Here is a 23,517-nt window from a genome sequence, read left to right on the forward strand (position 1 = left end):
TTGGCCGTGTCCGGGGGTATCGTTGGAGGGGTTCTATTCTGCCTGGTTAGCCCTGTCCGGGGGTATCGTTGGAGGGGTTCTATTCTGCCTGGTTGGCCCTGTCCGGGGGTATCGTTGGAGGGGTTCTATTCTGCCTGGTTAGCCCTGTCCGGGGTATCGTTGGAGGGGTTCTATTCTGCCTGGTTGGCCCTGTCCGGGGGTATCGTTGGAGGGGTTCTATTCTGCCTGGTTGGCCCTGTCCGGGGTATCGTTGGAGGGGTTCTATTCTGCCTGGTTGGCCCTGTCCGGGGGTATCGTTGGAGGGGTTCTATTCTGCCTGGTTGGCCCTGTCCGGGGGTATCGTTGGAGGGGTTCTATTCTGCCTGGTTGGCCCTGTCCGGGGGTATCGTTGGATGGGGCCACAGTGTTTGCTAGTGGCATGGCAGGCATGAGCAAACTTAGAACTTCTCGTCCGCGGGGACTCCCCCTCTAGCGTTCTCAGGGAAGGTCCGAACTCCGACCAGTCAGCACAGCTTTGAATGTTGCTAGGTTACTCGTGGGCAATGGTTTTGCATCAAGTTTGGCGCGGATAAAAAAACGCTTTGCAGGCTAGCTCAGTTCTGCCCCCTCTTGAAGACTGACCGGGGTACTGCAGGCTAGCTCAGTTCTACCCCCTTTGAAGACTGACCGGGGTACTGCAGGCTAGCTCAGTTCTACCCCCTCTTGAAGACTGACCGGGGTACTGCGGGCTAGCTCAGTTCTACCCCCTTTGAAGACTGACCGGGGTACTGCAGGCTAGCTCAGTTTTACCCCCTTTGAAGACTGACCGGGGTACTGCAGGCTGCATATTAGAATTTTTTAAATAATCGGTTCAAAGACATACATCTGGTGAAATAGAAGCAAGTATTGGTACAATGATTGTGTTAGAAAAAAATGGTACATCCACAAATATTGATCACGATGATCGTCATACTCCCATTGACTATATTGGTGGATCCTACTTTCTCAAAACATTGCCTGCAGTGCCCCATTCGGCCTTGAAAGAGCAGGCAGCTGTTCTCCCCTGGTTGTACTAATCACAGTAGATCACTCCTCTCTCCTGTAGTATAGTAGTCTGGTCATAGCAGATCACTCCTCCTCTCTCCTGTAGTATAGTAGTCTGGTAATAGCAGATCACTCCTCCTCTCTCCTGTAGTATAGTAGCCTGGTCATAGCAGATCACTCCTCCTCTCTCCTGTAGTATAGTAGTCTGGTCATAGCAGATCACTCCTCCTCTCTCCTGTAGTATAGTAGCCTGGTCATAGCAGATCACTCCTCCTCTCTCCTGTAGTATAGTAGCCTGGTAATAGCAGATCACTCCTCCTCTCTCCTGTGGTATAGTAGTCTGGTAATAGTAGATCACTCCTCCTCTCTCCTGTGGTATAGTAGTCTGGTAGTAGCAGATCACTCCTCCTCTCTCCTGTAGTATAGTAGACTGGTCACAGCAGATCACTCCTCCTCTCTCCTGTGGTATAGTAGTCTGGTAATAGCAGATCACTCCTCCTCTCTCCTGTGGTATAGTAGTCTGGTCATAGCAGATCACTCCTCCTCTCTCCTGTAGTATAGTAGTCTGGTCATAGCAGATCACTCCTCCTCTCTCCTGTAGTATAGTAGCCTGGTAATAGCAGATCACTCCTCCTCTCTCCTGTGGTATAGTAGTCTGGTAATAGCGATAAGAGAAGAAGCAGGAAGGAAGGGCTTAACTTCTCCCTCCAGTCAGAACCTAGACTCCTTTACACCCCTCCTCTTTGATGGTGAAAAAATGTTCTCCTTTAAAATGTCTGTCTATTGTCTCTTCTCCCTGTCAGCCTGTCTCTCTCTCCCCCTGCCTGTACGTATGTCTGTCCTTTCCTCCCTGCATCTGTTCATGAGTTATAAGGATGTCTGAAAGCAGTAGAGGAGGAGGACGGGAGAGCAACGGAGAGGAGGACAGGAGGAGGGGGCTAGGAGCCTGTTACCCCTAGCGCTGTTGTAGCTCTGGTTGCAACTTCATAATTGATGCACCGGTTACCTGGGGAAACAGCCTTGTTGTTTGTGTTGCCAAAGGTGACCAGTGTTGCGTTGTTGTTTATGTTGGTAGGGGTGACGGGGAGACTGTGTTGTCGGTAGGGCCTTGGCGGGCGGGAGCGGGAGGAGGACGGGGGCTGGGCGGGGGGTGGAGGGGGCTTGCGGAGAGCAGGGTGGAGGTGGTGCTGGTATCGACTCAGCTCTGACTCCTCGTCGATGTCTGTGTCGTCGATCAGAGGGATGTTATGGATGAGGTCATTGATCAGGAATTCTGGGTGAGCCATGAAGTTATGGATGGAGTTCCGTGATTCCGTTTTCTCTCGGGTCTCGTACACGTTGGTACGGAAGGCATTGACTACACGCATCTACAGGAGAAGGAGAGAGGGGGAGAGGGGGAAGGAAGAGAGAGGAAGAGAGGGAAGAAGAGAGAGGGAGAGGGAGGAAGAGGAAAGGGGGAAGGAGAGAGTGAGTGATGGGAAGGAGAGGAGAGAGGGAGACAGGCAGACTTGAATGGATGGACGGAGGGACAGACACTCAGGACCAGGTGGCTACAGTTTCACAGCTATCTGACCCCTGATCCCTGACAAGGGCTGCAAAGTTCCTTTTACTTTTCAAAAACGTTTTTCCAGAAATCCCAGTAGAAGGAATCCAGGAGGGAATAAGCAGGAAATCCAGAAATAAGGGGGCTTCCAGAAATAGGGGGGCTTCCAGAAATAAGGGGGGGCTTCCAGAGATAGGAGGGGGTGGCTTCCAGAAATAGTCTGACTGGGATTTCTAGAAAACCTGAGATGGTTTTATTGGGGGGGGCCTCTAACCCTGACCTCTGGCTTCCAGCCACCTGCTCCATATGGGAAAAGAAAGAGAACCAATGTAAGCAAGACAACAGAATGTTTGTTTAATGGGGTAACATCAGTTTTCCTTACCTCCCCTACAGTGAACTACTCTCCCCTACAGTGAACTACTCTCCCCTGCAGTGAACTACTCTCCCCTACAGTGAAGTGAACTACTCTCCCCTACAGTGAAGTGAACTACTCTCCCCTACAGTGAAGTGAACTACTCTCCCCTACAGTGAACTACTCCCCCCTACAGTGAACTACTCTCCCCTACAGTGAAGTGAACTACTCTCCCCTACAATGAACTACTCCCCCTACAGTGAAGTGAACTACCCTCCCCTACAGTGAAGTGAACTACTCTCCCCTACAGTGAACTACTCTCCCCTACAGTGAAGTGAACTACTCTCCCCTACAGTGAACTACTCCCCCCTACAGTGAAGTGAACTACTCTCCGCTACAGTGAAGTGAACTACTCTCCCCTACAGTGAACTACTCTCCCCTACAGTGAAGTGAACTACTCCCCCTACAGTGAACTACTATCCCCTACAGTGAACTACTCTCCCCTACAGTGAACTACTCTCCCCTACAGTGAAGTGAACTACTCTCCCCTACAGTGAAGTGAACTACTCTCCCCTACAGTGAAGTGAACTACTCTCCCCTACAGTGAAGTGAACTACTCTCCCCTACAGTGAAGTGAACTACTCTCCCCTACAGTGAACTACTCTCCCCTACAGTGAAGTAAACTACTCTCCCCTACAGTGAAGTGAACTACTCTTCCTTACAGTGAACTACTCTCCCCTACAGTGAACTACTCTCCCCTACAGTGAACTACTCTCCCCTACAGTGAACTACTCTCCCCTACAGTGAAGTGAACGACTATCCCCTACATTGAACTACTCTCCCCTACATTGAACTACTCTCCCCTACATTGAAGTGAACTACTATCCCCTACATTGAACTACTCTCCCCTACAGTGAACTACTCTCCCCTACAGTGAACTACTCTCCCCTACATTGAACTACTCTCCCCTACATTGAAGTGAACTACTATCCCCTACATTGAACTACTCTCCCCTACAGTGAACTACTCTCCCCTACAGTGAACTACTCCCCCCTACAGTGAACTACTCTCCCCTACAGTGAATTACTCTCCCCTACAGTGAACTACTCTCCCCTACAGTGAACTACTCCCCCCTACAGTGAACTACTCCCCCCTACAGTGAACTACTCTCCCCTACAGTGAACTACTCTCCCCTACAGTGAACTACTCTCCCCTACAGTGAAGTGAACTCTCTCCCCTACAGTGAAGTGAACTATTCTTCCTTACAGTGAACTACTCTCCCCTGCAGTGAAGTGAACTACTCTCCCCTACAGTGAACTACTCTCCCTTACAGTGAACTACTATCCCCTACATTGAACTACTCTCCCCTACATTTAAGCGAACTACTCTCCCCTACTGTGAACTACTCTCCCCTACAGTGAACTACTATCCCCTACATTGAACTACTCTCCCCTACAGTGAAGTGAACTACTCTCCCCTACAGTGAACTACTCTCCCTACATTGAACTACTCTCCCCTACATTGAAGTGAACTATTCTCCCCTACAGTGAACTACTCTCCCCTACAGTGACGTGAACTACTCTCCCCTACAGTGAAGTGAACTACTCTCCCCTACAGTGAAGTGAACTACTCTCCCCTACAGTGAAGTGAACTACTCTCCCCTACAGTGAACTACTCTCCCCTACATTGAACTACTCTCCCCTACAGTGAAGTGAACTACTCCCCCTACAGTGAACTACTATCCCCTACAGTGAACTACTCTCCCCTACAGTGAAGTGAACTACTCTCCCCTACAGTGAAGTGAACTACTCTCCCCTACAGTGAAGTGAACTACTCTCCCCTACAGTGAAGTGAACTACTCTCCCCTACAGCGAACTACTCTCCCCTACATTGAACTACTCTCCCCTACAGTGAAGTGAACTACTCCCCCTACAGTGAACTACTATCCCCTACAGTGAACTACTCTCCCCTACAGTGAACTACTCTCCCCTACAGTGAAGTGAACTACTCTCCCCTACAGTGAAGTGAACTACTCTCCCCTACAGTGAAGTGAACTACTCTCCCCTACAGTGAAGTGAACTACTCTCCCCTACAGTGAAGTGAACTACTCTCCCCTACAGTGAACTACTCTCCCCTACAGTGAAGTAAACTACTCTCCCCTACAGTGAAGTGAACTACTCTTCCTTACAGTGAACTACTCTCCCCTACAGTGAACTACTCTCCCCTACAGTGAACTACTCTCCCCTACAGTGAACTACTCTCCCCTACAGTGAAGTGAACGACTATCCCCTACATTGAACTACTCTCCCCTACATTGAACTACTCTCCCCTACATTGAAGTGAACTACTATCCCCTACATTGAACTACTCTCCCCTACAGTGAACTACTCTCCCCTACAGTGAACTACTCTCCCCTACATTGAACTACTCTCCCTACATTGAAGTGAACTACTATCCCCTACATTGAACTACTCTCCCCTACAGTGAACTACTCTCCCCTACAGTGAACTACTCCCCCTACAGTGAACTACTCTCCCCTACAGTGAATTACTCTCCCCTACAGTGAACTACTCTCCCCTACAGTGAACTACTCCCCCCTACAGTGAACTACTCCCCCCTACAGTGAACTACTCTCCCCTACAGTGAACTACTCTCCCCTACAGTGAACTACTCTCCCCTACAGTGAAGTGAACTCTCTCCCCTACAGTGAAGTGAACTATTCTTCCTTACAGTGAACTACTCTCCCCTGCAGTGAAGTGAACTACTCTCCCCTACAGTGAACTACTCTCCCTTACAGTGAACTACTATCCCCTACATTGAACTACTCTCCCCTACATTTAAGCGAACTACTCTCCCCTACTGTGAACTACTCTCCCCTACAGTGAACTACTATCCCCTACATTGAACTACTCTCCCCTACAGTGAAGTGAACTACTCTCCCCTACAGTGAACTACTCTCCCCTACATTGAACTACTCTCCCCTACATTGAAGTGAACTATTCTCCCCTACAGTGAACTACTCTCCCCTACAGTGACGTGAACTACTCTCCCCTACAGTGAAGTGAACTACTCTCCCCTACAGTGAAGTGAACTACTCTCCCCTACAGTGAAGTGAACTACTCTCCCCTACAGTGAACTACTCTCCCCTACATTGAACTACTCTCCCCTACAGTGAAGTGAACTACTCCCCCTACAGTGAACTACTATCCCCTACAGTGAACTACTCTCCCCTACAGTGAACTACTCTCCCCTACAGTGAAGTGAACTACTCTCCCCTACAGTGAAGTGAACTACTCTCCCCTACAGTGAAGTGAACTACTCTCCCCTACAGTGAAGTGAACTACTCTCCCCTACAGCGAACTACTCTCCCCTACATTGAACTACTCTCCCCTACAGTGAAGTGAACTACTCCCCCTACAGTGAACTACTCTCCCCTACAGTGAACTACTCTCCCCTACAGTGAAGTGAACTACTCTCCCCTACAGTGAAGTGAACTACTCTCCCCTACAGTGAAGTGAACTACTCTCCCCTACAGTGAACTACTCTCCCCTACAGTGAAGTAAACTACTCTCCCCTACAGTGAAGTGAACTACTCTTCCTTACAGTGAACTACTCTCCCCTACAGTGAACTACTCTCCCCTACAGTGAACTACTCTCCCCTACAGTGAACTACTCTCCCCTACAGTGAAGTGAACGACTATCCCCTACATTGAACTACTCTCCCCTACATTGAACTACTCTCCCCTACATTGACGTGAACTACTATCCCCTACATTGAACTACTCTCCCCTACAGTGAACTACTCTCCCTTACAGTGAACTACTCTCCCCTACATTGAACTACTCTCCCCTACATTGAAGTGAACTACTATCCCCTACATTGAACTACTCTCCCCTACAGTGAACTACTCTCCCCTACAGTGAACTACTCCCCCCTACAGTGAACTACTCTCCCCTACAGTGAACTACTCTCCCCTACAGTGAACTACTCTCCCCTACAGTGAACTACTCCCCCCTACAGTGAACTACTCCCCCCTACAGTGAACTACTCTCCCCTACAGTGAACTACTCTCCCCTACAGTGAACTACTCTCCCCTACAGTGAGGTGAACTCTCTCCCCTACAGTGAAGTGAACTATTCTTCCTTACAGTGAACTACTCTCCCCTACAGTGAAGTGAACTACTCTCCCCTACAGTGAACTACTCTCCCTTACAGTGAACTACTATCCCCTACATTGAACTACTCTCCCCTACATTTAAGCGAACTACTCTCCCCTACTGTGAACTACTCTCCCCTACAGTGAACTACTATCCCCTACATTGAACTACTCTCCCCTACAGTGAAGTGAACTACTCTCCCCTACAGTGAAGTGAACTACTCTCCCCTACAGTGAACTACTCTCCCCTACATTGAACTACTCTCCCCTACATTGAAGTGAACTATTCTCCCCTACAGTGAACTACTATACCCTACAGTGACGTGAACTACTCTCCCCTACAGTGAAGTGAACTACTCTCCCCTACAGTGAAGTGAACTACTCTCCCCTACAGTGAAGTGAACTACTCTCCCCTACAGTGAACTACTCTCCCCTACATTGAACTACTCTCCCCTACAGTGAACTACTCTCCCCTACATTGAACTACTCTCCCCTACATTGAAGTGAACTACTATCCCCTACAGTGAAGTGAACTACTCTCCCCTACAGTGAACTACTCTCCCCTACATTGAACTACTCTCCCCTACATTGAAGTGAACTACTCTCCCCTACAGTGAACTACTCTCCCCTACAGTGACGTGAACTACTCTCCCCTACAGTGAAGTGAACTACTCTCCCCTACAGTGAAGTGAACTACTCTCCCCTACAGTGAACTACTCTCCCCTACATTGAAGTGAACTTCTCTCCCCTACAGTGAACTACTCTCCCCTACAGTGAACTACTCTCCCCTACATTGAAGTGAACTACTCTCCCCTACAGTGAACTACTCTCCCCTACAGTGAACTACTCTCCCCTACAGTGAAGTGAACTACTCCCCCCTACCGTGAAGTGAAGTACTCCCCCCTACAGTGAACTACTCTCCCCTACAGTGAAGTGAACTACTCCCCCCTACAGTGAACTACTCTCCCCTACAGTGAACTACTCTCCCCTACAGTGAACTACTCTCCCCAACAGGGAACTACTCTCCCCTACAGTGAACTACTCTCCCCTACAGTGAACTACTCTCCCCTACAGTGAACTACTCTCCCCTACATTGAAGTGAACTACTCTCCCCTACAGTGAACTACTCTCCCCTACAGTGAACTACTCTCCCCTACAGTGAAGTGAACTACTCTCCCCTACAGTGAAGTGAACTACTCTCCCCTACAGTGAAGTGAACTACTCTCCCCTACAGTGAACTACTCTCCCCTACAGTGAAGTGAACTACTCTCCCCTACAGTGAAGTGAACTACTCTCCCCTACAGTGAAGTGAACTACTCTCCCCTACAGTGAACTACTCCCCCCTACAGTGAACTACTCTCCCCTACAGTGAAGTGAACTACTCCCCCCTACCGTGAAGTGAACTACTCCCCCCTACAGTGAACTACTCTCCCCTACAGTGAAGTGAACTACTCCCCCCTACAGTGAACTACTCTCCCCTACAGTGAACTACTCTCCCCTACAGTGAACTACTCTCCCCAACAGGGAACTACTCTCCCCTACAGTGAACTACTCTCCCCTACAGTGAACTACTCTCCCCTACAGTGAACTACTCTCCCCTACATTGAAGTGAACTACTCTCCCCTACAGTGAACTACTCTCCCCTACAGTGAACTACTCTCCCCTACATTGAAGTGAACTACTCTCCCCTACAGTGAACTACTCTCCCCTACAGTGAACTACTCTCCCCTACAGTGAACTACTCTCCCCTACAGTGAACTACTATCCCCTACAGTGAAGTGAACTACTCTCCCCTACAGTGAACTACTCTCCCCTACAGTGAAGTGAACTACTCTCCCCTACAGTGAAGTGAACTACTCTCCCCTACAGTGAAGTGAACTACTCTCCCCTACAGTGAACTACTCTCCCCTACAGTGAAGTGAACTACTCTCCCCTACAGTGAAGTGAACTACTCTCCCCTACAGTGAAGTGAACTACTCTCCCCTACAGTGAACTACTCCCCCCTACAGTGAACTACTCTCCCCTACAGTGAAGTGAACTACTCCCCCCTACCGTGAAGTGAAGTACTCCCCCCTACAGTGAACTACTCTCCCCTACAGTGAAGTGAACTACTCCCCCCTACAGTGAACTACTCTCCCCTACAGTGAACTACTCTCCCCTACAGTGAACTACTCTCCCCAACAGGGAACTACTCTCCCCTACAGTGAACTACTCTCCCCTACAGTGAACTACTCTCCCCTACAGTGAACTACTCTCCCCTACATTGAAGTGAACTACTCTCCCCTACAGTGAACTACTCTCCCCTACAGTGAACTACTCTCCCCTACATTGAAGTGAACTACTCTCCCCTACAGTGAACTACTCTCCCCTACATTGAAGTGAACTACTCTCCCCTACAGTGAACTACTCTCCCCTACAGTGAAGTGAACTACTCTCCCCTACAGTGAAGTGAACTACTATCCCCTACAGTGAACTACTCTCCCCTACAGTGAAGTGAACTACTCTCCCCTACAGTGAACTACTCTCCCCTACATTGAAGTGAACTACTCTCCCCTACAGTGAACTACTCTCCCCTACAGTGAACTACTCTCCCCTACAGTGAACTACTATCCCCTACAGTGAAGTGAACTACTCTCCCCTACAGTGAAGTGAACTACTCTCCCCTACAGTGAACTACTCTCCCCTACAGTGAAGTGAACTACTCTCCCCTACAGTGAACTACTCCCCCCTACAGTGAACTACTCTCCCCTACAGTGAAGTGAACTACTCTCCCCTACATTGAAGTGAACTACTCTCCCCTGAAGTGAACTACTATCCCCTACAGTGAACTACTCTCCCCTACAGTGAACAACTCTCCCCTACAGTGAAGTGATCTACTCTCCCCTACAGTGAAGTGAACTACTCTCCCCTACAGTGAAGTGAACTACTCTCCCCTACAGTGAAGTGGACTTCTCTCCCCTACAGTGAACTACTCCCCCTACAGTGAACTACTCCCCCCTACAGTGAAGTGAACTACTCCCCCCTACAGTGAACTACTCTCCCCTACAGTGAACTACTCTACCCTACAGTGAAGTGAACTACTCTCCCCTACAGTGAAGTGAACTACTCCCCCCTACAGTGAAGTGAACTACTCTCCCCTACAGTGAACTACTCTCCCCTACAGTGAAGTGAACTACTCCCCCCTACAGTGAAGTGAACTACTCTCCCCTACAGTGAAGTGAACAACTCTCCCCTACAGTGAAGTGAACTACTCTCCCCTACAGTGAACTACTCTCCCCTACAGTGAACTACTCTCCCCTACAGTGAACTACTATCCCCTACAGTGAACTACTCTCCCCTACAGTGAACTACTCTCCCCTACAGTGAACTACTCTCCCCTACAGTGAACTACTCTCCCCTACAGTGAAGTGAACTACTCTCCGCTACAGTGAATGTGAACTACTCTTCCTTACAGTGAACTACTCTCCCCTACAGTGACGTGAACTACTCTCCCCTACAGTGAACTACTATCCCCTACATTGAACTACTCTCCCCTACATTGAAGTGAACTACTCTCCCCTACAGTGAACTACTCTCCCCTACAGTGACGTGAACTACTCTCCCCTACAGTGAAGTGAACTACTCTCCCCTACAGTGAACTACTCTCCCCTACAGTGAAGTGAACTACTCTCCCCTACAGTGAAATGAACTACTCTCCCCTACAGTGAAGTGAACTACTCTCCCCTACAGTGAAGTGAACTACTCTCCCCTACAGTGAACTACTCTCCCCTACAGTGAACTACTCTCCCCTACAGTGAACTACTCTCCCCTACAGTGAACTACTCTCCCCTACAGTGAACTACTATCCCCTACATTGAACTACTCTCCCCTACAGTGAAGTGAACTACTCTCCCCTACAGTGAACTACTCTCCCCTACATTGAACTACTCTCCCCTACATTGAAGTGAACTACTCTCCCCTACAGTGACGTGAACTACTCTCCCCTACAGTGAAGTGAACTACTCTCCCCTACAGTGAAGTGAACTACTCTCCCCTACAGTGAACTACTCTCCTCTACATTGAAGTGAACTTCTCTCCCCTACAGTGAACTACTCTCCCCTACAGTGAACTACTCTCCCCTACATTGAAGTGAACTACTCTCCCCTACAGTGAACTACTCTCCCCTACAGTGAACTACTCTCCCCTACAGTGAACTACTCTCCCCTACAGTGAACTACTATCCCCTACAGTGAAGTGAACTACTCTCCCCTACAGTGAACTACTCTCCCCTACAGTGAAGTGAACTACTCTCCCCTACAGTGAAGTGAACTACTCTCCCCTACAGTGAAGTGAACTACTCTCCCCTACAGTGAACTACTCTCCCCTACAGTGAACTACTCTCCCCTACAGTGAAGTGAACTACTCTCCCCTACAGTGAAGTGAACTACTCTCCCCTACAGTGAACTACTCCCCCCTACAGTGAACTACTCTCCCCTACAGTGAAGTGAACTACTCCCCCCTACCGTGAAGTGAACTACTCCCCCCTACAGTGAACTACTCTCCCCTACAGTGAAGTGAACTACTCCCCCCTACAGTGAACTACTCTCCCCTACAGTGAACTACTCTCCCCTACAGTGAACTACTCTCCCCAACAGTGAACTACTCTCCCCTACAGTGAACTACTCTCCCCTAGAGTGAACTACTCTCCCCTACAGTGAACTACTCTCCCCTACATTGAAGTGAACTACTCTCCCCTACAGTGAACTACTCTCCCCTACAGTGAACTACTCTCCCCTACATTGAAGTGAACTACTCTCCCCTACAGTGAACTACTCTCCCCTACAGTGAACTACTATCCCCTACAGTGAAGTGAACTACTCCCCCCTACAGTGAACTACTCTCCCCTATAGTGAAGTGAACTACTCTCCCCTACAGTGAAGTGAACTACTCTCCCCTACAGTGAACTACTCCCCCCTACAGTGAACTACTCTCCCCTACAGTGAAGTGAACTACTCTCCCCTACATTGAAGTGAACTACTCTCCCCTGAAGTGAACTACTATCCCCTACAGTGAACTACTCTCCCCTACAGTGAACTACTCTCCCCTACAGTGAAGTGATCTACTCTCCCCTACAGTGAAGTGAACTACTCTCCCCTACAGTGAAGTGAACTACTCTCCCCTACAGTGAAGTGAACTTCTCTCCCCTACAGTGAACTACTCCCCCTACAGTGAACTACTCCCCCCTACAGTGAAGTGAACTACTCCCCCCTACAGTGAACTACTCTCCCCTACAGTGAACTACTCTACCCTACAGTGAAGTGAACTACTCTCCCCTACAGTGAAGTGAACTACTCCCCCCTACAGTGAAGTGAACTACTCCCCCCTACAGTGAAGTGAACTACTCTCCCCTACAGTGAACTACTCTCCCCTACAGTGAAGTGAACTACTCCCCCCTACAGTGAAGTGAACTACTCTCCCCTACAGTGAAGTGAACAACTCTCCCCTACAGTGAAGTGAACTACTCTCCCCTACAGTGAACTACTCTCCCCTACAGTGAACTACTCTCCCCTACAGTGAACTACTCTCCCCTACAGTGAACTACTCTCCCCTACAGTGAAGTGAACTACTCTCCGCTACAGTGAATGTGAACTACTCTTCCTTACAGTGAACTACTCTCCCCTACAGTGAAGTGAACTAGTCTCCCCTACAGTGAACTACTATCCCCTACATTGAACTACTCTCCCCTACATTGAAGTGAACTACTCTCCCCTACAGTGAACTACTCTCCCCTACAGTGACGTGAACTACTCTCCCCTACAGTGAAGTGAACTACTCTCCCCTACAGTGAACTACTCTCCCCTACAGTGAAGTGAACTACTCTCCCCTACAGTGAAGTGAACTACTCTCCCCTACAGTGAAGTGAACTACTCTCCCCTACAGTGAACTACTCTCCCCTACAGTGAACTACTCTCCCCTACAGTGAACTACTCTCCCCTACAGTGAACTACTCTCCCCTACAGTGAACTACTATCCCCTACATTGAACTACTCTCCCCTACAGTGAAGTGAACTACTCTCCCCTACAGTGACGTGAACTACTCTCCCCTACAGTGAAGTGAACTACTCTCCCCTACAGTGAACTACTCTCCCCTACATTGAAGTGAACTTCTCTCCCCTACATTGAACTACTCTCCCCTACATTGAAGTGAACTGCTCTCCCCTACAGTGAACTACTCTCCCCTACAGTGACGTGAACTACTCTCCCCTACAGTGAAGTGAACTACTCTCCCCTACAGTGAAGTGAACTACTCTCCCCTACAGTGAAGTGAACTACTCTCCCCTACATTGAAGTGAACTTCTCTCCCCTACAGTGAACTACTCTCCCCTACAGTGAACTACTCTCCCCTACAGTGAACTACTCTCCCCTACAGTGAACTACTCTCCCCTACAGTGAACTACTATCCCCTACAGTGAAGTGAACTACTCTCCCCTACAGTGAACTACTCTCCCCTACAGTGAAGTGAACTACTCTCCCCTACAGTGAAGTGAACTACTCTCCCCTACAGTGAACTACTCTGCCCTACAGTGAACTACTCTCCCCTACAGTGAAGTGAACTACTCTCCCCTACAGTGAACTACTCCCCCCTACAGTGAACTACTCTCCCCTACAGTGAAGTGAACTACTCTCCCCTACAGTGAACTACTCTCCCCTACAGTGAAGTGAACTACTCTCCCCTACAGTGAAGTGAACTACTCTCCCCTACAGTGAAGTGAACTACTCTCCCCTACAGTGAAGTGAACTACTCTCCCCTACAGTGAACTACTCTCTCCTACAGTGAAGTGAACTACTCCCCCCTACAGTGAACTACTCTCCCTTCACGTGAACTACTCTCCCCTACAGTGAACTACTCTCCCCTACAGTGAACTACTCCCCCCTACAGTGAACTACTCTCCCCTACAGTGAACTACTCTCCCCTACAGTGAACTACTCTCCCCTACAGTGAACTACTCTCCCCAACAGTGAACTACTCTCCCCTACAGTGAACTACTCTCCCCTACAGTGAACTACTCTCCCCAACAGTGAACTACTCTCCCCTACAGTGAACTACTCTCCCCTACAGTGAACTACTCTCCCCTACATTGAACTACTCTCCCCTACAGTGAAGTGAACTACTCCCCCCTACAGTGAAGTGAACTACTCCCCCCTACAGTGAAGTGAACTACTCTCCCCTACAGTGAACTACTCACCCCTACAGTGAAGTGAACTACTCCCCCCTACAGTGAAGTGAACTACTCTCCCCTACAGTGAAGTGAACAACTCTCCCCTACAGTGAAGTGAACAACTCTCCCCTACAGTGAACTACTCTCCCCTACAGTGAACTACTCTCCCCTACAGTGAACTACTCTCCCCTACAGTGAACTACTCTCCCATACAGTGAACTACTCTCCCCTACAGTGAACTACTCTCCCCTACAGTGAAGTGAACTACTCTCCGCTACAGTGAATGTGAACTACTCTTCCTTACAGTGAACTACTCTCCCCTACAGTGAAGTGAACTAGTCTCCCCTACAGTGAACTACTATCCCCTACATTGAACTACTCTCCCCTACATTGAAGTGAACTACTCTCCCCTACAGTGAACTACTCTCCCCTACAGTGACGTGAACTACTCTCCCCTACAGTGAAGTGAACTACTCTCCCCTACAGTGAACTACTCTCCCCTACAGTGAAGTGAACTACTCTCCCCTACAGTGAAGTGAACTACTCTCCCCTACAGTGAAGTGAACTACTCTCCCCTACAGTGAACTACTCTCCCCTACAGTGAACTACTCTCCCCTACAGTGAAGTGAACTACTCTCCCCTACAGTGAACTACTCTCCCCTACAGTGAACTACTATCCCCTACATTGAACTACTCTCCCCTACAGTGAAGTGAACTACTCTCCCCTACAGTGACGTGAACTACTCTCCCCTACAGTGAAGTGAACTACTCTCCCCTACAGTGAAGTGAACTACTCTCCCCTACAGTGAACTACTCTCCCCTACATTGAAGTGAACTTCTCTCCCCTACATTGAACTACTCTCCCCTACATTGAAGTGAACTGCTCTCCCCTACAGTGAACTACTCTCCCCTACAGTGACGTGAACTACTCTCCCCTACAGTGAAGTGAACTACTCTCCCCTACAGTGAAGTGAACTACTCTCCCCTACAGTGAACTACTCTCCCCTACATTGAAGTGAACTTCTCTCCCCTACAGTGAACTACTCTCCCCTACAGTGAACTACTCTCCCCTACAGTGAACTACTCTCCCCTACAGTGAACTACTCTCCCCTACAGTGAACTACTATCCCCTACAGTGAAGTGAACTACTCTCCCCTACAGTGAACTACTCTCCCCTACAGTGAAGTGAACTACTCTCCCCTACAGTGAAGTGAACTACTCTCCCCTACAGTGAACTACTCTCCCCTACAGTGAACTACTCTCCCCTACAGTGAAGTGAACTACTCTCCCCTACAGTGAACTACTCCCCCCTACAGTGAACTACTCTCCCCTACAGTGAAGTGAACTACTCTCCCCTACAGTGAACTACTCTCCCCTACAGTGAAGTGAACTACTCTCCCCTACAGTGAAGTGAACTACTCTCCCCTACAGTGAAGTGAACTACTCTCCCCTACAGTGAAGTGAACTACTCTCCCCTACAGTGAACTACTCTCCCTTCACGTGAACTACTCTCCCCTACAGTGAACTACTCTCCCCTACAGTGAACTACTCCCCCCTACAGTGAACTACTCTCCCCTACAGTGAACTACTCTCCCCTACAGTGAACTACTCTCCCCTACAGTGAACTACTCTCCCCTACAGTGAACTACTCTCCCCAACAGTGAACTACTCTCCCCTACAGTGAACTACTCTCCCCTACAGTGAACTACTCTCCCCAACAGTGAACTACTCTCCCCTACAGTGAACTACTCTCCCCTACAGTGAACTACTCTCCCCTACAGTGAACTACTCTCCCCTACATTGAACTACTCTCCCCTACATTGAAGTGAACTACTCTCCCCTACAGTGAACTACTCTCCCCTACAGTGAACTACTCTCTATCAGTAGGTCTATATACAAACCTATTCTACAGCTAGCTATCAGTAGATCTACATACAAACCTATTCTACAGCTAGCTATCAGTAGGTCTACAGCTAGCTATCAGTAGGTCTACATACAAATCTATTCTACAGTTAGCTATCAGTAGGTCTACATACAAACCTATTCTACAGCTACCTATCAGTAGGTCTATATACAAACCTATTCACCAGCTAGCTATCAGTATGTCTACATACAAACCTATTCTACAGCTACCTATCAGTAGGTCTATATACAAACCTATTCTAAAGCTAGCTATCGGTAGGTCTATATACAAACCTATTCTACAGCTAGCTATCAGTAGGTCTATATACAAACCTATTCTACAGCTAGCTATCAGTAGGTCTACATACAAACCCATTCTACATCTTGCTATCAGTAGGTCTACATACAAACCTATTCTACAGCTAGCTATCAGTAGGTCTACATACAAACCTATTCTACAGCTAGCTATCAGTAGGTCTACATACAAACCTATTCTAAAGCTAGCTATCAGTAGGTCTATATACAAACCTATTCTACAGCTAGCTATTAGTAGGTCTACATACAAACCTATTCTACAGATATCTATCAGTAGGTCTACATACAAATCTATTCTACAGTTAGCTATCAGTAGGTCTACATACAAACCTATTCTACAGCTAGATATCAGTTGGTCTACATCTTGCTATCAGTAGGTCTACATACAAATCTATTCTACAGTTAGCTATCAGTAGGTCTACATACAAACCTATTCACCAGCTAGCTATCAGTAGGTCTACATACAAACCTATTCTACAGCTAGCTATCAGTAGGTCTACATACAAACCTATTCTACAGCTACCTATCAGTAGGTCTATATACAAACATATTCACCAGCTAGCTATCAGTAGGTCTATATACAAACCTATTCTACAGCTAGCTATTAGTAGGTCTACAGCTAGCTATCAGTAGGTCTATATATAAACCTATTCTAGAGCTAGCTATCAGTAGATCTACATACAAACCTATTCTACAGCTAGCTATCAGTAGGTCTACAGCTAGCTATCAGTAGGTCTACATACAAACCTATTCTACAGCTAGCTATCAGTAGGTATATATACAAACCTATTCTACAGCTAGCTATCAGTAGGTCTATATACAAACCTATTCTACAGCTAGCTATCAGTAGGTCTACATACAAACTTATTCTACAGCTATCTATCAGTAGGTCTACATACAAACCTATTCTACAGCTAGCTATCAGTAGGTCTACAGCTAGCTATCAGTAGGTCTATATACAAACCTATTCTAAAGCTAGCTATCGGTAGGTCTATATACAAACCTATTCTACAGCTAGCTATCAGTAGGTCTATATACAAACCTATTCTACAGCTAGCTATCAGTAGGTCTACATACAAACCCATTCTACATCTTGCTATCAGTAGGTCTACATACAAACCTATTCTACAGCTAGCTATCAGTAGGTCTACATACAAACCTATTCTACAGCTAGCTATCAGTAGGTCTACATACAAACCTATTCTAAAGCTAGCTATCAGTAGGTCTATATACAAACCTATTCTACAGCTAGCTATTAGTAGGTCTACATACAAACCTATTCTACAGATATCTATCAGTAGGTCTACATACAAATCTATTCTACAGTTAGCTATCAGTAGGTCTACATACAAACCTATTCTACAGCTAGATATCAGTTGGTCTACATCTTGCTATCAGTAGGTCTACATACAAATCTATTCTACAGTTAGCTATCAGTAGGTCTACATACAAACCTATTCACCAGCTAGCTATCAGTAGGTCTACATACAAACCTATTCTACAGCTAGCTATCAGTAGGTCTACATACAAACCTATTCTACAGCTACCTATCAGTAGGTCTATATACAAACATATTCACCAGCTAGCTATCAGTAGGTCTATATACAAACCTATTCTACAGCTAGCTATCAGTAGGTCTACATACAAACCTATTCTACAGCTAGCTATCAGTAGGTCTACAGCTAGCTATCAGTAGGTCTATATACAAACCTATTCTACAGCTAGCTATCAGTAGGTCTACATACAAACCTATTCTACAGCTAGCTATCAGTAGATCTACATACAAACCTATTCTACAGCTAGCTATCAGTAGGTCTACAGCTAGCTATCAGTAGGTCTATATACAAACCTATTCTACAGCTAGCTATCAGTAGGTCTACATACAAACCTATTCTACAGCTAGCTATCAGTAGGTCTAGCTAGCTATCAGACCTATCAGTAGGTCTACAGAGAGAAAGAGAGACAGACAGAGAGAGAGATAGAGAGACAGACAGAGAGAGATAGACATAGAGAGACAGACAGAGAGAGAGAGACAGAGAGAGAGACGTAGAGAGATAGACAGAGAGAGTGAGAGACAGAGAGACACAGAGAGTAAAGATATGATACCTGTGTCTGTATGCGGTTTAGTCCTCTACACCACAGTATCTGTCCTCGTCGTAGCTCTCTCTCAGCACAGTCAATCTCTCCCTCTTCGTCTCCTTCGTCCATCTCTTCCTCTTCCTCCACCGCCGCCATCGCTGCCCCCGCCTCCTTCAGACATGGTAATTGGTCGCTGGGAACCGTGGCGATCACCTGTCCCCCGACAATGTACACGGAGACAGTCGTCAGACGAAAAAGGTGGTACTATTCTACACACAAGTAATGCATTACACACACGCACACACACTGTCTAATAGGCCTGTCTAATAGGCCTGGCTAATAGGCCTGGCTAATAGGCCTGTCTAATAGGCCTGCCTAATAGGCCTGGCTAATAGGCCTGTCTAAATGGCCTGTCTAAAAGGCCTGTCTAATAGGCCTGTCTAATAGGCCTGTCTAATAGGCCTGTCTAATAGGCCTGTCTAAAAGGCCTGTCTAATAGGCCTGTCTAAAAGGCCTGTCTAATAGGCCTGTCTAAAAGGCCTGTCTAATAGGCCTGTCTAATAGGCCTGTCTAAAAGGCCTGTCTAATAGGCCTGTCTAATAGGCCTGTCTAATAGGCCTGTCTAAAAGGCCTGTCTAATAGGCCTGTCTAATAGACCTGTCTAATAGGCCTGTCTAATATCAAATCAAATCAAAATCAAATCAAATTTATTTATATAGCCCTTTGTACATCAGCTGATGTCTCAAAGTGCTGTACAGAAACCCAGCCTAAAACCCCAAACAGCAAGCTATGCAGGTGTAGAAGCACGGCCTGTCTAATAGGCCTGTCTAATAGGCCTGTCTAAAAATATGTTCCTCTATCTATGACTCTACAGTGCATTTTCTATATTAGCGGGTTAGGGTTGGGGTTGGGGTTGGGGTTAGGGTTAGGGTTGGGGTTAGGGTTGAGGTTGAGGTTAGGGCTAGGGGTTAGGGTTGTGGTTAGGGTTGTGGTTAGGGTTGAGGTTGAGGTTAGGGCTAGGGGTTAGGGTTGTGGTTAGGGTTGAGGTTGAGGTTAGGGCTAGGGGTTAGGGTTGTGGTTAGGGTTGTGGTTAGGGTTGAGGTTGAGGTTAGGGCTAGGGGTTAGGGTTGTGGTTAGGGTTGAGGTTGAGGTTAGGGCTAGGGGTTAGGGTTGTGGTTAGGGTTGAGGTTGAGGTTAGGGCTAGGGGTTAGGGTTGTGGTTAGGGTTGAGGTTGAGGTTAGGGCTAGGGGTTAGGGTTGTGGTTAGGGTTGAGGTTGAGGTTAGGGCTAGGGGTTAGGGTTGGGTGCGGGCCCCAGATTTGGACTTAATGACATAACCTATAGTCAGGTGGTTGCGGATGCGTTATTAGGAAACCCTAACCCGTACATCATTAACACACACACTGACCTGTCCCCAGAGTAGTTCTCCCACTCCAACGAACAGACACCAGAGCCACTGTTCCACGCTGAGAGGAGCACAGCTGAACGGCTTGCCACCCCACTGGACGATCACCACCTGGGGAACATACACTATATTACCAACAGGACGTGGACACTGCAGTCTGTATATAGACTTTTTGTTTTCTTTTGTTCTACTGTATTATTGACTATGTTTTGTTTATTCCATGTGTAACTCTGTGTTGTTGTGTCGCACTGCTTTGCTTCATCTTGGCCAGGTCGCAGTTGTAAATGAGAACTTGTTCTCAACTGGCCTACCTGGTTAAATAAAGGTGATCTGGCCTACCTGGTTAAATAAAGGTGATCTGGCCTACCTGGTTAAATAAAGGTGAAATAAAACATTTTTATTTAATTCCAAAATCATGGGCATTAATATGGAGTTGGTCCCCCCTTTGCTGCTATAACAGCCTCCACTCTTCTGGGAAGGCTTTCCAAGATGTTGGAACATTGCTGCTATAACAGCCTCCACTCTTCTGGGAAGGCTTTCCACTAGATGTTGGAACATTGCTGCTATAACAGCCTCCACTCTTCTGGGAAGGTTTTCCACTAGATGTTGGAACATTGCTGCTATAACAGCCTCCACTCCTCTGGGAAGGCTTTCCACTAGATGTTGGAACATTGCTGCTATAACAGCCTCCACTCTTCTGGGAAGACTTTCCACTAGATGTTGGAACATTGCTGCTTTAACAGCCTCCACTCCTCTGGGAAGGCTTTCCACTAGATGTTGGAACATTGCTGCTATAACAGCTTCCACTCTTCTGGGAAGGTTTTCCACTAGATGTTGGAACATTGCTGCTATAACAGCCTCCACTCCTCTGGGAAGGCTTTCCACTAGATGTTGGAACATTGCTGCTATAACAGCCTCCACTCTTCTGGGAAGACTTTCCACTAGAGGTTGTAACATTGCGGCTATTACAGCCTCCATTCTCTGGGAAGGCTTTCCAATAGATGATGCAGGACTTGCTTCCATTCAGCCACAAGAGCATTAGTGAGGTACAATAACAGCACTTACAGTTGGCCAGGGCACCTTCCACTTCACAATAACAGCACTTACAGTTGGCCAGGGCACCTTTCACGTCACAATAACAGCACCTACAGTTGGCCAGGGCACCTTCCACTTCACAATAACAGCACTTACAGTTGGCCAGGGCACCTTCCACTTCACAATAACATCACCTACAGTTGGCCAGGGCACCTTCCACTTCACAATAACATCACCTACAGTTGGCCAGGGCACCTTCCACTTCACAATAACATCACCTACAGTTGGCCAGGGCACCTTCCACTTCACAATAACAGCACTTACAGTTGGCCAGGGCACCTTCCACTTCACAATAACATCACCTACAGTTGGCCAGGGCACCTTCCACTTCACAATAACAGCACTTACAGTTGGCCAGGGCACCTTCCACTTCACAATAACAGCACCTACAGTTGGCCAGGGCACCTTCCACTTCACAATAACATCACCTACAGTTGGCCAGGGCACCTTCCACTTCACAATAACAGCACCTATAGTTGGCCAGGGCACCTTCCACTTCACAATAACATCACCTACAGTTGGCCAGGGCACCTTCCACTTCACAATAACAGCACTTACAGTTGGCCAGGGCACCTTCCACTTCACAATAACATCACCTACAGTTGGCCAGGGCACCTTCCACTTCACAATAACAGCACTTACAGTTGGCCAGGGCACCTTCCACTTCACAATAACAGCACTTACAGTTGGCCAGGGCACCTTCCACTTCACAATAACATCACCTACAGTTGGCCAGGGCACCTTCCACTTCACAATAACAGCACCTATAGTTGGCCAGGGCACCTTCCACTTCACAATAACATCACCTACAGTTGGCCAGGGCACCTTCCACTTCACAATAACAGCACTTACAGTTGGCCAGGGCACCTTCCACTTCACAATAACATCACCTACAGTTGGCCAGGCACCTTCCACTTCACAATAACAGCACTTACAGTTGGCCAGGGCACCTTCCACTTCACAATAACAGCACTTACAGTTGGCCAGGGCACCTTCCACTTCACAATAACAGCACCTACAGTTGGCCAGGGCACCTTCCACTTTACAATAACATCACCTACAGTTGGCCAGGGCACCTTCCACTTCACAATAACAGCACTTACAGTTGGCCAGGGCACCTTCCACTTCACAATAACAGCACTTACAGTTGGCCAGGGCACCTTCCACTTCACAATAACATCACCTACAGTTGGCCAGGGCACCTTCCACTTCACAATAACAGCGCTTACAGTTGGCCAGGGCACCTTCCACTTCACAATAACAGCACTTACAGTTGGCCAGGGCACCTTCCACTTCACTTCACGCACGTCCGTGCATGCGTGTGTGTCAGTGTGTGTGCGTGTGTGTGCGTGCGTGTGTGTCCGTGCGTGTGTCCATACGTGCGTGTCAGTGTGTGTGCGTGTGTGTCCGTGCGTGCGTGTGTGTCCGTGCGTGCGTGTGTGTCAGTGTGTGTGCGTGTGTGTCAGTGCGTGTGTGTGCGTGCGTGTGTGTCCGTGCGTGTGTCCATACGTGCGTGTCAGTGTGTGTGCGCGTGTGTGTCCGTGCGGGCGTGTGTCCATGTGTCTGTGTGTCCATGTGTCCGTGCGTGCGTGTGTCCGTGTGTCCGTGTGTGAGTGTGTCCTACCTGGATAACTAAGGTTCCGAACACTATGGAACAGAAGATTGGGTTAGAGAAGATTCCGTCGAAGACGTTCCTCTCTCCGTGGATCTTCCTGGCGTTGATCTCATTAAAGAGCTGCATGAGGACGAAGGTGTTGAAAATGATGGTGTAGTGTTCTGACGGAGGGGAGTGGAGCGGAGCTTTACGTCCACTGTCTATGTTGAAGATACGCTCTCCTAAAGGAGAGAGGAGAGGAGAGGGAGGAGAGAGGAGGAGGAGAATGGAGAGGGAAGAGTAAAGGAGGGTAGAGAGGAGGAGAGTGGAGAGGGGAGAGGAGGAAGAGGAGGAGAGAGGAGAGAAGGATAGGAAAGGGAGGGAAGAGGAGAGATAAACTGTCAAAAAATTATTAAGTTCTTATGGAAAAGAGAACTGGAGGCAAGATGATGAATGAGGACAGGGAGGAGAATGAAAGTAATGGATAGGAAGAAATAGGAGGAGAGAAAAAGTGTGTGTGTGTACCTATAAACAGGAGACTAAAGATAATGATGAGCTGGTAGACTCCGTGACCCAGGATGTTCTTCAACATCGTCAAGGAGATGAGAGGGTTGTTGCGGCCGTAGGGTTTACGTAGCAACAGGGACTCTGTGGGTGGTTCTGTTGCTAGGGCAAGAGAGGCGAAGGTATCCATGATGAGGTTAACCCATAACATCTGGACTGCTTTCAGAGGAGAGTCCTGGGGGGGGGCAAGAGGGTTGGTGGGGGGAGGAGAATGTGTGAAAAGTCACTGTTGACACCCACAATGTGTGTGTGCATATGTGTGTGAGCGTGTGTTCGTTACCTGTGTGATGCA

At 47.9% G+C, this 23,517-nt stretch overlaps 1 protein-coding gene across 1 annotated transcript in view; it reads right to left on the bottom strand.

Annotated features, from left to right (window-relative positions):
• Positions 1-291: 291 nt before the first annotated feature.
• LOC124045442 (plasma membrane calcium-transporting ATPase 3-like) overlaps positions 292-23,517 on the bottom strand; it is a 461,204-nt gene continuing 437,978 nt past the window's right edge. The window contains exons 17-21 of the mRNA XM_046364731.1: positions 23,187-23,400; positions 22,692-22,903; positions 19,976-20,083; positions 18,596-18,781; positions 292-2,390 (exon numbers count right to left, since the gene is read on the bottom strand). Coding sequence (XP_046220687.1) covers positions 1,962-2,390; positions 18,596-18,781; positions 19,976-20,083; positions 22,692-22,903; positions 23,187-23,400 — 1,149 coding nt within the window. The 3' untranslated portion in view covers positions 292-1,961. The remainder of the gene's footprint in view (positions 2,391-18,595; positions 18,782-19,975; positions 20,084-22,691; positions 22,904-23,186; positions 23,401-23,517) is intronic.

The sequence above is a fragment of the Oncorhynchus gorbuscha genome, linkage group LG10, assembly GCF_021184085.1.
Source record: "Oncorhynchus gorbuscha isolate QuinsamMale2020 ecotype Even-year linkage group LG10, OgorEven_v1.0, whole genome shotgun sequence".
Taxonomy (NCBI): Eukaryota; Metazoa; Chordata; class Actinopteri; order Salmoniformes; family Salmonidae; genus Oncorhynchus; species Oncorhynchus gorbuscha.